The 16,025-nt window shown below is 41.2% G+C and overlaps 2 protein-coding genes across 4 annotated transcripts; one reads left to right on the forward strand and one right to left on the reverse strand.

Moving 5' to 3' along the window:
- The first annotated feature begins 4,135 nt into the window (after nucleotides 1–4,135).
- fbxo32 (F-box protein 32) lies at nucleotides 4,136–11,428 on the forward strand. The gene is made up of 9 exons (XM_042423836.1): nucleotides 4,136–4,399; nucleotides 4,957–5,078; nucleotides 5,433–5,482; nucleotides 5,616–5,708; nucleotides 8,182–8,275; nucleotides 8,828–9,012; nucleotides 9,155–9,337; nucleotides 9,827–9,970; nucleotides 10,075–11,428. Exons 1-9 carry the CDS (start codon nucleotides 4,287–4,289, stop codon nucleotides 10,162–10,164), a joined length of 1,074 nt encoding a protein of 357 aa, XP_042279770.1. The 5' UTR covers nucleotides 4,136–4,286; the 3' UTR covers nucleotides 10,165–11,428.
- A 611-nt stretch (nucleotides 11,429–12,039) lies between these two features.
- On the reverse strand, nucleotides 12,040–15,826 carry prelid3a (PRELI domain containing 3A). Of its 3 annotated transcripts, none has more exons than XM_042423840.1 (7): nucleotides 15,433–15,826; nucleotides 14,904–15,063; nucleotides 14,587–14,676; nucleotides 14,330–14,400; nucleotides 14,009–14,111; nucleotides 13,649–13,725; nucleotides 12,040–13,496 (listed from the first exon to the last, which is right to left on the reverse strand). In XM_042423840.1, the coding sequence occupies exons 1-6, from the start codon at nucleotides 15,462–15,464 to the stop codon at nucleotides 13,654–13,656; spliced, it is 528 nt and encodes a 175-aa protein (XP_042279774.1). In that variant the 5' UTR covers nucleotides 15,465–15,826; the 3' UTR covers nucleotides 12,040–13,496; nucleotides 13,649–13,653. The 3 variants fall into 3 exon arrangements, with proteins under 3 accessions (XP_042279774.1, XP_042279772.1, XP_042279775.1); XM_042423838.1 differs by having other exon boundaries at nucleotides 14,895–15,063; nucleotides 15,433–15,825; XM_042423841.1 differs by lacking the exon at nucleotides 13,649–13,725 and having other exon boundaries at nucleotides 14,895–15,063; nucleotides 15,433–15,825.
- Nucleotides 15,827–16,025: the final 199 nt, after the last annotated feature.

Consider the following 16,025-nt stretch of genomic DNA (forward strand, 5'->3'; position numbering starts at 1 on the left):
CATGTTGAAATTCATTTGCTCCACCTGCTGCAGGGAAAATTAAAACTAGGGGTGCCCCAAGAAGTCTACCGTGTGTTTTCATGAGTCAAAAAGCACATGGACAGGAAAATGAGAGACAGATGTAGTAAAGACATGAGAGCTAGATTTAGTTGCCTGTGTAGCCGACAAGACGGAATATCACTAGTGAGATAGTTAACTGTTCATGGGAACATTATTTTTAGAGTTGGAATGTCTTAGAAAATGACATTTAATATTAATATGAAGAGATGCTGGTTCAGATCTCTGTAAATAATTACACAACCCTCTTTGAAATGATTCCTCAGAGTAAGGATCAGCAACAGCTAAACTGATTACATAATTTCATTCATCAATAACATTCAGGGAGCAATGTCAGCTGAATGTGTGAACATAGTGTGACCAGGAGGAGTGTTTGTGCATTTCTTTGAAAAAAAAAAAAAGTCACTGGGTCAGATGTTTCAGTTGCTCGCTGCCAGCGAATGGAGTCTAGGGGACAGTGGGTGGAGTGGGTGAGAAAAGGTGGGGGACTGGAAAAACTATAGGTGATCTGATGTTATTTTGAGAAACAAACAAGGGGGCAAATGTTACACCACGTGAGGCATGTGGCCCCTGCGGGTTGCTGTGCAAGCTGGCAGATGTGAGCGCAGACTAGAGAGAGCAAGAAACTGATGACCTGGGTTTCACAACAGAGAATCTGAGCGAGTGATGAAACTCATCCAGGAAGAGCAGCAACAGGTGTGTGTGTGTCTGTGTGTGTCTGTGTGTGTGAGTGTGTGTGTGTGTGTGTGTGTGTGTGTGTGCGCGCGTGCGTGTGTGTATGTGTGTGTGTGTGTGTATGTGTGTGTGTGTGTGTGTGTGTGTGTGTGTGTGTTTAAGGTTTTTAGAGGGTCAAGCAGGACTGACCAGCTGTCTCGTCTGGTCACAACATCACAACAAAAACAGGGATGATGGACAGAGGAGAGGGAGGAAGAGAGATGACTCACTAATAGCCTTTTAAATCTTTCTAATGTGTCCATGTGTCTGAAAAACACTGACATAAATATGGCACAGATTTATACTTAGGAAGCTTTTTCACCTAGACATGAGCGCTTTATGCTAATTTTATCTTCCTACTGGCTAGACTAACACTAAACAAAGCTCATCTCAGAATCAACACTGTTTGTGATTCACTGAATAATCTTTAGGGCTTCGCTTCCTTCTCAGTCAGACACCAACTGACTGAGCTGGGACTTTCCGTGTAATCTTGTAGTTTGGTCTACTCTAGAAATAGAATTCAATACACTCCTAGGACTCACAACACCATACACATCACAGTACATCCCTTAAGTTTACACCATAAAACACTTTTAGCCATCAAGTTCCACTTTTTACACACATGGTGTACTGCTGTGGCTCTGTATGGTTACCCACATTGGGGAACTGCTGAACTGTTTCAGTTTGGGTCACTCCTCCTATGGCTGCAATTGTAAGGCATGATCAATACAAGCAGTTAGAATGCATCTGCCTAATTTGCCTTCATTAATCTCATATATCTCATATAATCTGATGTTGACGGATTTTAAAATGCAGGGTGTGTGCAGAGCTGTTTGACCTTTTGCATATATCAGGGTGTTACATTAAAACCTCAGACATGAAACCACAGATGCACCTGTTCTAAAAGCTTCAGCAACACAAGATCTGTAATGAACAGTGCAGTGATGATGTTTGAATGATTAAACTGAGACTGAAAAGCATTTGCTGGCTGAGAACCTTACAGGACAAGTTATTATAATGGTTCATTCACAGTGAATGTCACAAAACAGCAATAAAATGAACGAAAAGTAAAGCGATCAACAGAAACATTGTTGAAAATCATTTGAACTTTCCAGCATTACAGGGCAGTGTGCACCCATCAGTGATGAGTCCACAGCTCAAAACACTACACCAACACACCAACAAGCCCGACCATGCGACACACACAGGATGTGTCCCACCACAAGCGTTAGATGAGCTGAAACGCTGGCCTGGTGGTTCTTGGAAGGAGTGCACGCTTGTTGTGCACGATGTGCTGCTGTTGCTGACATGTTTTGCAGATTGTATAGTGTGTCATGAATTATGGGTCTGCTCCCCCCCTCCACCCTCCCCTCAATGCAGACACACAGCAAGCAACAGTAAGCAAACACTCACATGCACATGGAAACACATGCACAAACATGCGCACTCACCGCTGTGGGTTGTCACTGACAATGAATGCACAGAGTGTCTTTCATGCTGCAGGATTTTTAGGAAGTTAACTTCAACCCTTTACATCACCGGTCACGTGACATCGGTGATCAGACTGTACCCAGTACTTCCTCACTGATCCCTTTGTTATCATTGCTACTGTATGCTGATGACAGATCCAATACACAACTCCTCCTGATCTTTCACTAGCACAATGAACATGGAAACATTTGTGTTTTGAATGAACTTCCTGGTAACTGCCTTTGAAAGCACAACGTTAACTGACATGAGAAAGACTATTAAAGCCATAAACAAACAGATATCAACTTTGAACTCTATTCCCAAAAGCCTCACAGATGAGTGTGTCATATGTTCAATGAAGCTGATAAGAGCTGACCCAGTGGCCTGGACAGACCTGGTTACACATTATCTGTAATGGCACAGTCCAAAATAAACAAAATAACCTCATTCAGTCCTCACGGATCAGTTGGTGCTGTTTCAGGAAAATTTAAATACAACGGTAAATCCCCCTGCAGACACACACACACACACACACACAAACATGGGGGTGCGCACACGCACACACACACACACACACACACACACACACACACACACGCGCGCGCGCACACACACACACACACACACACACACACACACACACACACACACACACACACACACACAGAGTCTCCCACACAATCCACAATGCAATCCAATACTCTGGAGGAATCCAAAGGACAACTTGATCTATTTATAATACCAAGAGTGACTAAGAATCAGGGGACTTTACAGTCATGTTACTGAAATGTTTTTTTCCTTTATATTTACATTGACATAGAGCAAGGTTTTTCAAAACACTTCCTGAACAACATTTACTTTTTTTTTTTCAACTCGAATGCATACACCATAAAAACTAGAAGTGAGTAGTGATATTCAGCTTTATTGTAGACCAGTGGTTCCCTATAGGAACCATGTGGGGTCGGTAATGGGGTCTGCAGAAAAATCAGACGTAGGCTGCAGTTTTATTTCTCTATTATAGCACACACACATGAGAAAGTGTATAGTGACGTATGTAAGAAGTATCATTCGTCATCACTGAATCCTAGTCCCAGCCAGTGGTAGAAGAAGTATGCAGATGACTCAGACCACAATGTAAAAAAATTAAAATTCTACTTGAGTATTACTACAAAAATGTACTTAAGTCAAAATTGAAATGGCCCCATTCAAACTGTTAAATTTGGTAGCAAAAGTTGATGTTTTTGTTGTCTTATGGGCAAAGATAATAATTTGTGCACACAGATCAAAAAAACAATAACAATTTTTTGGGACTTTAAAGGCTTTCCTGCTAGTTTTTTTTCCAACAAGTTACAACTGAATCATTCTTATTGCTACATGGTGACCTCATGTAAATCCCAGCATATGTAGCTTTGCACAACTCCAACCTGTGTAGGTCCAACACAGGGCCTTTAATCTATAATAATGCATCATATTTTATAAGAAGTTCATGTGTTTTGAATGTTAAATCAAAGTTAAATAAATGCAGTGAAGTAAAAGGTACAATATTTCCCAGTAAAAGTTTAAGTAGCATAAAAATGTAAAATGTAAATTGCACTTCATGGCAGAGTAAATGTACCTGTACACCTTTATGAACCAGCACTGGTCACAGCTGAGACTTTAACATAATTGTATCCCAAGCCCACTCTAACATGTAAAAATGCTTTCCTGTGTGGTTTATCAGGCAAATATCGTTACAAATAAATGTCCTCGGTGTCCTCAACGTCTCTCTTTCCGTGACATGAGGACTTTTGTTGCCTCTGCTCACCTCTCGAGGAGGTTTTGCAACGCTCAAGTTGATAAACAAAGCCACGTGTTGCAGGGAAGTTTCCAAAGTGGGCGGATCTCATGTGTTTCCGGGTTCTGAGTTGGAGGATATAAGAAGAGCTGCGCAATGACAACAGTAGACCAGAAACACAAGCAGGACAAAGCGCTTCGAAGAAAGGAGACATATTAACGCAACAAGGATTTTTAAAAATATTTATTTAAGTCAACGTCATCAAGTGAGGATGCCTTTCCTCGGACAGGACTGGAGGTCACCGGGTCAGAGTTGGGTAAAAACCGAAGAGGGATGGAAAAAGACAACAGCAGACGACAAAAACAACAATGTCTCCGTGGAGAGGTTGGTCAAAAAACACTTTAAAAAGTTGCGCAACACTTGAATGCGCCATCTCTTTCTTTTAGTTAGAGAAAGACGGAGGGAGGGAGGGAGGGAGGAGGAGGGGAAATATTTTGAAGAAAGTCCTAGCAGAGTTATGTTCAAAGACAGAGTGACTGTACAAGCTGTAGGCCTTGTTTCCTTCTCATTAACTCTAGCGTCTTTGTTTTCTGGGGCTGTGTTCCTTTTCCAGGCTAATCTCTGATTGAGCTATTAATAACCTCACAACAAGTGAGTGGATTAACTAACGCCTGTTGAGTCTATCTGTCCACTTTCAAAAAAAATGAACACACTCATTTCTAACACGAAGAAGTCGCCTTTAACACGACCTGCGGTTACAGTTAAGGCATAACAAAGACAGTTAAGAATGTAGTTGATACCTTTTTGTTTTGATGTGTATGTGTGTCCTCGGTACAGGAAAAAGGCATAAAAAGTGCTGCATGGAGAGTTTGTACTGTATTCTAAGCACAGTATGTTGAAGTGATGCCTTTAATGAAATATGTGTCCTTGTGTTTTTCCAGCTTCTGCAAAGCCGAGGAGGAGGAGTGTTTCAACAAGGAGAACCTGCTGCTCTCTCTCAGCTACGACATGGCTGCCAAGAAGAGGAAAAAAGACCTAATGAACAACAACAGCAAGGTCCCCTGTGAGTCTCAATGAAAGCGCCACTCAGTCTGACTTACTGTATAAATACGCAAAGGATAACATGTTGTTATTTTATGTACGGGGTTATAAATCGTATAATAATATCCTAAAGTTAGTTTCCGGACCAAAAATATTAACAGTAGAGGCTCATGAGGATGTTATGTAACATTCAGGAGGGGAGCTGCTTCCTAATAATATTGTTTATGATTAATTTTCCGTCATTTCATAAACTCAATTTCAATAACTGCACTGACTCTGAAATTGTATCCTATTTGTGATGTGTGCATTTGTCACATAGCTTATAAGCCGCTTAATGAGGGCAGGCCCCTAATATAAACATTCTGCTTTCTCACAGATTTCCACCGGGAAAAGTGGATTTATGTTCATAAAGGAAGCACCAAGGAGGTAACAAATAACCAAGCCTCATTTTCACACCGACGTTTCATATCATCATTGTTGTTAATGTAAACATGCAGAGAAAACTCTACACTCCTGCAGAGGATTGCAATCTAATACCCTGATAATTAAATTCTCCCAGCGCCACGGATATTGTACACTGGGAGAGGCCTTCAACCGCTTAGATTTCTGCAGCGCCATCAAGGACACGAGGAGATTTAATTACGTCGTCAGAGTGAGTCCTCATCTCTTTCTTTTCCAGTTTCTTCTGTTTCTTTTTGTCTTCCCCTGTGGTTGTTGATGTGTTTTTTGTTAGTGGGAGTGAAGGGGTTAAGGTTAAGAGGGTGTGTAGGCTTCTGCCAGGCTCTTATCAATGCTGTGCAGACAAGAGGCTCTTAATGGTGATGACACTGACCCTGGGAGTGTATATGAGTGGGTGTATGTGGTAAGGGAAGGAGTGTGTCACAGTATGATATTTAGTTGTGGTAATACTGCTAATGCCATTTGGCATCCTCAAATTGCTGAATTGAATTACACCAAAGCTGTATCCAAAATCAGTCCCTATTTTCTACCCAGGGCACAATTCACTTATTGTCATTCAATTGGTATTCAAAAAAAAAAGTGTAAAATTGATGCAATTTGTAGTGCCATTGCATGTGCACTAGGGATGCCAAATGGCTTGGTGTAAAATCCAATTTGGAGCTTTCCCCCTCCACATCAAAGCGTCACCACACTGAACCGAACACCGGCTCTGCCACATGTGCTCCCATGTGAGCTGAGGGCTACATGTGGTCATGTTCTCCTCTGCTGCTGGGAGTGAGGAGGTAGGGGGCGGCGGGCGGGAGGGGTGACGGCTGTGCGGTGAGGTGCGACGCGACCACCCGACAGGGGTTTATGAAACCAGACCCAGTGGTTGTCAGGTGATTCAGACCCCCCCCCCCCCCCCCCCACACACACACACACTTGCCTCTGCGAGACATAGGCCTCCCTCTTTTGTATTGTCTCCTACTCTTTCTCTCGTTTTCTCTCTCCCTTCACTCACCATATGTTGTTATTTTGTTTTAATTCTTTTTGTATCTGTCTCATGTGAACTACCATCGGAATCAGTGCTGTAGGGGCTTAATCAGGATGAGATGAACCAACCTTTCATTCTGGCAGCACAGTCACACTGCAGGGGCTCATGTTTTATGGCTGTTTTGTTTTTATCTACAGTCATAAACGGATAGACACGAGCGAGGTGTATCAGACTTGAAATATGTAATGAACATCTTATAGTGCTAAATTTTAATATTCCTTAGACATCAGAATACATATTTCTGCTATTTCATCAGTGATCTGAGTTTTTAATCTTTTATACATAACTATCCACACACTTTTAACACAGGTTCCAGCTAACGAGTGCAGTGTAGTGTGGTAAGCCCAAAGAACAATATGGCTGTGTAACACAAGCCATATAGTCTGGACACGTTGTCCTAGGTCACTGCTCTTCACTGGTTGTGTCTGATGGCATTTGCGGGTTCACTTAACTCCGTCTCGGTTACACAGATCAGGTTCTTCCACAGAAAGACAACAAGTGGTCCTCTTTTTTTTTTTTTTTCACCGAGGGGATAAATAGAGGTTATTTCAAGGAGAAACAGAAAACTCTTAACTTTAACTCGTTTCATCATCGCCATTATATGATAACAAGAAGATGCAGGACTCCTGATACAGTCGCTGTGTTTGTGGAAAAGCGCGAGTCGCACGCCAAGCTATGAAGTGCAGTTTAGTGAACAGCGGGGGCTAAAAGTAGATACAGAAACACACATTGTTCTGCCCGGCTGCTCTACAAAGAGAGGAACACTTGATGAGCTTCTAAAAGAAGAAGGGCACGGGATTAGGTTTTAGGAATGGAGCTGGAAAGAATGAAAAAAAGGAGCCAGGAGCGAGCGAAGAAGCTTAAAATTGGTAAAGCGGACAGGGAGGCAGAGGATGAAGGAGAGAAGTAATTTAGTTAAAAGTTGGGTGTTATTAAGAACCCCAAACTCATTAACATTGTTATTTAGGATTTATCTGAATGCTTACGTACAGTTGTCAACTTAAGCATTTTTCTCCAGTTAACCATAAAGTTGATGTTGATATGATGACAAAGGTCACATATTGAGTAAGGGGGGGAGGGGGGGACTTGTTTCTCCATGATGTCACAGCATCTGTTAGATGCCAGACATGCCACCCTGGGACGCGTCGTTTGTCCACTAGCCAAAGACAACAACCACGCAGACATACACACAAAAGCATGATTGCATAGACACACACACAATCACACACACTCTGTCAAATGATTCAGCTAATTCATTTCACAAGGGGATCAGGAGTGAAATGATAAAAAGCTTGTTTGTGGAGGCTGATGCTGTTGACAGCCTGGGCTGTTGTCCAACACCTTTCCAGCAGCTTCTTCCCCTAAAGAGACTCAAGACCAAGTATGATCATAGCCAAGAACGTTGTTATATGGTCTTTGGATCCAGCTTCGATTTAGAGTAATGACCAGGTGGAAAGGCTCCAAATTTGTTCTAGATGGCATTTATTGTTAGGAGTGTGAGTGCTTTTTTGTAAGAATGCAGCATAACAAACATTAAGTAATGAGGCAGTGGAACAGAGAGTCTTAGCAGCTGACAGGGTGAAATTAATGTTGTGTTTCTTTCTTTTCTGTCTCTTTCTTTTCTCTGCTCTAGCTCCTGGAGCTTATCGCCAAGTCCCAGCTCCCCTCGCTCAGTGGAGTGGCGCAGAAAAACTACATGAATATTCTGGAGAGAGTGGTACAGAAAGGTGAGCCCTGTCGCTCTTCTCTCGCCCTTTTTTTTAAAATTTTTAAATTTTTTTTTTATTTTTATAAAGCCATCTGACTAGTTTGCCTCTCAGTTTCTCTCTTTATTGGTTTAAGGGTTATATTTTTCTGCTCCCATGAAACCTTCCTGTTAGTTGCACCAATAGGTGACAAAATGAGCCTTGGTGTTGTGTAAAGATGGCAAAGGCATGAATATGCTGCCTTAATGGCACAGTGAAAAACACTGACAGTAACCAGACCCCTCCCCAAGCAACAGTGTAAACTAAAATGTCCCAAGTGTTAAACAGAGATTCAGATTGTTTAGGTAGCGTTATGAAACCTGTTGGACAAATATTATGGACGTCCCAGGAGGAGAGTACAGCCACTGCAAAACACTTGATTTAATAATGTGCTTGTCGATGATGCACAATAAATATTTTACTGCTTGGCTGTTCGCCTGGTAGTTGCTAATCTCTGTGCAACACTCTTGCTTTAAAAACTCACTTAGGGTCATGGTTGTAGTATTAAACTGAACTTCTGATTTCCTCCCACAGTCCTTGACGACCAGCAGAATGTCCGTCCAATCAAGGAGCTGCTGCAGACACTCTACGTCTCGCTGTGCGGTCTTGTTCAGGACATGGGCAAGTCTGTGCTTGTGGGGAACATCAACATGTGGGTGCACCGCATGGAGAACATCCTGCAGTGGCAGCAACGGCTGGACAACATCCAGATCAACAGGGTGAGCATCTGTCCGAAATATAAAACTAGGAGCTGCATTTAGAAGGGTGTTACGATGCAGACTACTGGGAAGGCTCTTGGGTGCATTTTCCCCATTATACTCTCCCCATTATAACTTTTTTTCTTTCTCCTGTTTCCTCCAGCCTCTGTCTACAGGCATGACTCTGACTGACCTTCCTGCCAGCCTGCAGCTGAACATCATGGAGCGGCTGTCTGATGGCAGGGACCTGGTCAGCCTGGGCCAGGTCTGTCCTGAATTGGGGGCCCTTACTGAGGACCGGCTGCTCTGGAAGAGACTCTGCCAGTACCACTTCACAGACAGACAGGCATGTGGAGATTATTGGATGATCTCTAAATATATGTACAATGAGAACAATGCACTTGTACGTGCACACACACACACACATCTTGCACACTACAAGTGTCAATGCTTCCTGTATTTCTGATTACCTACAGGGAGAATACAGTACGTGAGACTGTTTTAAAATAATAAACTTAACAAAGAGGTCAAGCATCTCTGATAAACAGGATGTGCCAGCAGAGGTAACCTCACACCATGCTCAAAAGCACACACTTGAAAAAGTAGGTTACAGTGAAGCTTTCCCACAGTTTAGGATGGTTTAGATTTGTGTCTGGGGAGAGAACCCCTATCCATTAATGCTGGCAAAACCTCCATCTGTCAAGTATTTTATTAAATGTGACTCAGGGCAAAAAAAAAAAAAAAAGTCCAGAAAGCAGACTTTAAAGCAAACATTTCAAAGTGTTTTTCTCTCCTTAGGTTACGTCTGAAAAATCTGTTTGCACTCCTTTTTTAGATTCGAAAGCGTCTGATGGTGTCAGATAAAGGTCACCTGGAGTGGAAGAAGATGTACTTTAAGCTGAGCCGCTGCTATCCTCACAGAGAGCAATACAGCGACACCCTGCACTTCTGCACACACTGTCACATCCTTTTCTGGAAGGTATACACATGCATGCTCAGGATTTTTCTTCTCTCTCTTTCACTTTTTCATTTTGATCAAAGTGTACATTTACTGATTATTGTTTATCTTGTTTCTCCTCTCAGGACACAAACCATCCCTGCACAGCCAACAACCCAGAAAGCTGCACTATGGCCCTCTCCCCTCAAGACTTTATTAACCTTTTCAAGTTCTGATCCCCTCCCCAAATCCAGATGATCTGACTGTAAATACTGTACATAGAAATGTACAATATTGTTTTTGTTTTGATAGCACAATCAATTCCTGGATGTATATATAGATGAGGTATGACTGGAGGGCGCTCAGGCAGTGGGACAATTATGCAATCGAGTTACTTTTTTTGAAAGAGTGCAGAGGCTTCTGTGAGAGTTCACTGTTGAAAGAGAGCGAATGTGACAGAGAGGGAAAGAAATGTAGGAACAGTCGGCCTGTGGACGGAAGAGGGGAGAGCAGTGGAAACACTCAGCTCAGTGAGATCTTAGTTTAATGAGGTTTTGAGTTCACACCTCCAAAGTAAACACACCTCTTAACTGTAGCTATGTGCATTTTTTCCCCTTAATTTGAATAATTTGGTTTTCTTTTATTTTTGGCTCTAAAAGTCATTGTTCTTTTCAACAGGAAAGTAGGAAAATGATTCAAATTTTGAGTTAATGTTTGAAATAGTGATTTGTTTGATATAGTAGTACAAGGCCTGCTCACATGAGGGGGGTTGCTATGTGTTTTATATGCTCAGATGAAGTTTGCAATGTTTTTTTTGGCACTGGGATGGAGATGCTGCAGTACCTAAGAGTTAATGAATGTTAGCAAGGGAGTGTTGACACACCATAGTATCTTTTCTATTTTGCGTTGTTCTTTTTCACTTTTATAAAGATTTAATACGACTTTTTTTTTTTTAATATTGTGTGTGTTCATTTTCTGCTGTGGCTGCTATAGCAACAGCATCTGAGTGCAGTATTACCAAAGATTGTAATCAAAGGAACTATAAAAAATGGTGTGTGTGCCTTATCGTGAAACTTGAAACCGGTACAGCTTAATCCTTGTTTGCAATGTTTTCAGATCCTGATGCTGTTATTATCATCATCGTTATCATCAACATCATCATCAAATGTCTTGTTTTACAGAAGAGTGGTAATCAAGATGTGAGGCTTTGATTCCAAAGTTGACTGTTTTGAAACATCTTACTTTTCTTTAACCTCATGCATGTTTTTTTTTTTTTTTTAAAACACGTTGCTGATTGTGTTTACTTATTTATTTATTCTGATTCTGGCAATTAGCTCAAATTGCACTATTGGGTTTGCAAGAATGGAAATATTGGTACAAAATGCAATTTGACCCAGACTTTCCTCTTATCACTGCTCAGACAGTGAGGAATGGTGTACATGCTATGCAATGCGTTCTGTTTATGTTCTGTTGAATAAATAAAAGAAAATAAGCAAATAAGCTAACTTGTGGCATCAATTATATATAATCAGCACACACTTAAGCATTTTGTAGAACAGTTCATCATTTTGAAGAGAGAGCTGAAATGCACATGGGCTTGTTGCCAGAGGTGAACTGGAGCCCCCTGGTTGGAGCTGCTCTGTAATTTTTCCTGCTGTTAACAGCAAAAGTGCACTCTCTGTTGGACAAATGATGAACTGCAAGACAGTTTGGTATTTTCAGTCTTTTTATGGGTGCTGCTGCTACTCATCAGAACATACTTACAACAAACTACCTCTGAGGGATGATCTTTTCTCTGCTTAAGAGTTTCCATCACTGCTCATACCTGAGTGTTTAGCGGAGCAGAGAACTGAATCAGTGCTTCGAAGATGGAACGTTAGACTGAGAGTCTAATGAAAACAAACCAAATGAAATTCTTAGAGTGCCTCAGCCTCACTCGCACACTGGCAGAGGAAACACTTAAAGCACTGACTCAGAGAACAACCTCTCCAGTGTCTTTTAACCAGGAGCATTAGTGTTAATTAGTCAGGCCTGCTGTATAATAGCACAAGGGTTGTTGCACAATGAGCTCTGTGTGATCCAACAACAAACAATGTGTTCACGTCATCAAGTTTCAAAATGTAAGTTTCTCAAACAATTGTTTTAATTGTTGCAGTAGGACAAACAGTTGAGGTTAAAACAAATTTTCAAAAGCAAATGAAACTTGTTTCTGCATGACACACAGACAATATAAACAATGTAATAATCAACTTACTTGTTACACAATGTTTTTAAAATAAATAATATTTTATACAAATATTATTCAATTTCCAAAAGAAATATATTTTAGCATGTAAGAGTTTTACCATGTGCAGCATTGCACATCCAGTCTTGCCCTGCTCCTCAGGGTGTATAGGTAGCTTTTAAAGGAGTAGTTCAACATTTGGAAGCATGATGTGTATAAATGGCAAAGGCATGATACTGCTGTCAAAGCAATAATACACAAGCTGCATTTTAAGGCCATATATATGTACACTTCTACTCACATTTAGAGACAACTTTTTTTTTTCCTGTACTGTGCGGTGTTCTTCCTCATTAACTCAATCACAAATCTGCTGGTTTGAGGCTATACAGTCCGATATGATACATCAAAAAGGTGCCAGTGTATTGCTGCTTTGACAGCAGAAAAAGAAGGCAATGTTCATGATACATTCCCATCTTTTCTTTTTTTAAGAGAAACAATACTCATTTGGATTCCTACCTAAAGCTGCAATAGCAGTTTAATGACTAGCTACCACACTACTTATTTTCTTTAATATCTCCTGCTTTCTTTTTGTTTTTTTAATATTATCATGCAAAAAATATCTACAGTTTGTGAATCTTGAAACATGTTATAAGCACCAGTTACGACTTTCTGATTTTAACTCCTACAACAGGAGTCGCCAGTGTTTGACATAACGGAAAATAAAAGTTAGAAAGTTTGTTGCATATTGTCAATATTGTACCGTACCTTGTTTTCAAACAATTGTGTGTGTGTCTACCTATTGCATCCTTGTTTGGCATCTGCATCACGTATTTTTCTAAACAGAAGATATGACATTAGAGCAAAGTAAAAGTGGAGTAGTTATATAATATTCAAACTGGTAAAGTCTGGTAGGCTCATGATGTCGATGCAACTCCTTATGGATGGTAAACCTGGTAGCAGCCTTCAGCAGTACTGTAGAACATGCTACACACACACACACACAGAAGAAAACTGTCCTGTTCTCCTCTCTTCCCTTATTTAAAGCAACTGTTAATGCATAAATGAGTGCTGAGTTAGCATTGAGCCACGCCTACCAGATTTGGACCCACAATTCCATCAGTGCTTTGACTCTCATTCTTCTTAATAACCATTCAGCTTTGGCATCATCTGTCTCAACTCCCAGTGCATGTACTCCAGAGGTAAGAGAGGCGGTGTGGGCTGGAAATCCACACAACCTCCCAGACGGTGTAAGTACCAACTGCAGAGGATCTGGAGATGCTGAGGATCCCCGGTGGTTTATGAGGTGTAGCCAGGGAAAGTAGTCTTCACTATAGATCTGCAGTCCTGTGTGTGCGCAAACAAATGAGCACTGAGCATTATGTGACACGTGTACACAAATTTTTTTCAATCGATTTAAGAGAAAAAAAAGATGTAGCATGCTTATAATAAACAGGTAAAACAGAAGGAAAAAAATGCAAAGAAAAGCTAAGAGTTACCAGAGTTAGTAAATGTCACAGAGAGGTACGTTCTCTCTTTCAGAGTTCTGAATAATCCACTCAATAGCATCCCAACCCTACAGATTCACACGGAAAGACAGAAGATTAAAGAGACCATGGTATAGCTGCAGCCATAAACAGAGATAGATGTACAGTAGGTGAACATCACTGAGAACAGCAACTTTTGAGTGTATGTCCAATAAACAGGCCCTGAAAGAGGGGAGAAAACTAACAGACATCCCCAGAAAGCATGCAAAGTAATCCATCAGCAATTACTTAATCGAGAACCAGATTTCATATTGCATGCAAAATATAGAATAAGCCCATAAAGATATATGTGATGTTTTGATCTTGTGTTACCTTTCTGGCATTAGCGGACATTCTTCTTGCCATCATCCCCTCCAGATAACTGCTTAGACTCACTCCCTTGACTGTAATGATGGCCTCCTGGGTCAGGACGGTACTGAGGAGCAGTGAGGAGAGGTGAGAGAGACGCACACACACATATAATGAGTAATGTATAACATTGTGTACCTGCAAGAACACAGTGTCTGGCTCATTCTGGTTCCTGTCTTTCTTTACACTGTTACATTTTGAATAAACAGCAAGTACACACACACTGTACCCAAAAATCTTTCAGAAATGAAATGCAAAGAGAAAAACGCTACACAATGTACTTACACCTCAGGGTTGTCTGGGTGTGGTCTGTAAAGGAGCCGCTCATCCACTGAAATCAGGTTGGTGAGAGTAATCTGGAAGTTGAATGCAAATTAATTTGGATTTCCTTATTCATGGGAAATGTATCATTTATTTATTATTTATTATCATGAAGCAAAGACAGACGGCTAAAGATTTCCATGCCGCGGTGGCTGACCACTGCAAAATGAACTATTAAGCAATATTAAATGAATGCTGAATGGGGCTCAGTATAAACTTACATTTGTTGAACACAGCTCCATCTTTTTCTCCTCGGGGTCGACTATGGAATGTTCCTTCACGTAAGTCTGCGTCTGGCTGGTTCCCAGTATCTACACAGACAATAATACACAGTGAGACCAGAGTAATCAGCCTAAATATCACTTGACTGATACATGATATGTGTACGTGCATGACACAACTTTTACAGACCTGAGGGCTAGGTATTGACTCGGAGCCTAGATGAACAGACCACTGAACGCCACATGATAAAAGTTATACACAGTTACTGTATATATATCTTGTGTTGATATAGTATGTAATGACTGACCGCACGTACAATCCCCGGGAGGCCCCACTCTGTGCTGAGGAGTCTGTGGCTGTGTAGGCGTCCATCTGCGTCCAGGCTGCGGTCCAGCACGTCCACCCCCACCACGTTGGGGTTCATGGGGTTGGGGTACTTTCTCATTGCAGCCTTGATCACCGTCTCCCATGGGTAACTTCACACAAACCAAGACAACATGTAGAAGAACACATATAGACTTAGAGTAACGGTTTATTATGTTAAGTGCACACTGATGCTAAAGTTTGTGTAAAAAGCTTCACATATGTCCTTCTCTATCCATTAGAATACCTAAAAATGAAACATGGTGTTAAATGCTCCTATAGTAGAGACTCACCATCAGTCCATAGGCCTTTAATATAGTGCAGGTGGACTTTACTGACAAGAACCAGTCATGAATTTCAGAGTTTAATGAGCCACTTTAAAATTAATTGTAAGTTAGGTTCCATCAACCTAGGCCTACAATGTCAGGTCAGTTCTGCTTTATTACATATTTTGAACAATAGGGTTTATTGTTTTGACCAACCTGAAAACATGTTCCGTGCTCCAAATCTTCATTTTTCAAACGACAATCTCGACCTTATCTCTGCAACAGCCTCTGTCCCCCGAAACTCTGTCTCACCGGACCATTTTGATTTGAGGGAATAGCTCCTGTAATCAGAGAGAATAAGGCCTGGAAGCTCACGACCATCAATGAAGTGCGTCCAGAGAGCGCATTATCTCCGCTTTTCGCTGAATATCAGTGCTGCAGAAAGACTGCGCAAAAATGCTCCGTTGATCCCTGTGGCGCAGGAACAAGAGGCAGAAAACATGTAATGTGTAGATTACAATGAAGAGCTCGTAAAGAGAAAAGAGAAGAGAGAAGCCGGTGCAACTGCGAAGCCACCAACAGTCAAGTCAGACAGAGTGACACACAGGAGGCTGCTCTGGAGTTTCCAAAGAAAAGTCTCTTTGGTGACCTTCATGGTTGCAACGTTTGAGTTACAGACATCACATCTGCTGAGGATACAATATATAGCCTTTTAGCAACATTATACAGTATGTGGCATTAAATGATATAAAAAGTGACAGAAATACACTTACTGTTGGGTATCAAAATAACTTACCTACCTAAATAAA

Source organism: Thunnus maccoyii, chromosome 10, assembly GCF_910596095.1.
Source record: "Thunnus maccoyii chromosome 10, fThuMac1.1, whole genome shotgun sequence".
NCBI classification, from domain to species: domain Eukaryota; kingdom Metazoa; phylum Chordata; class Actinopteri; order Scombriformes; family Scombridae; genus Thunnus; species Thunnus maccoyii.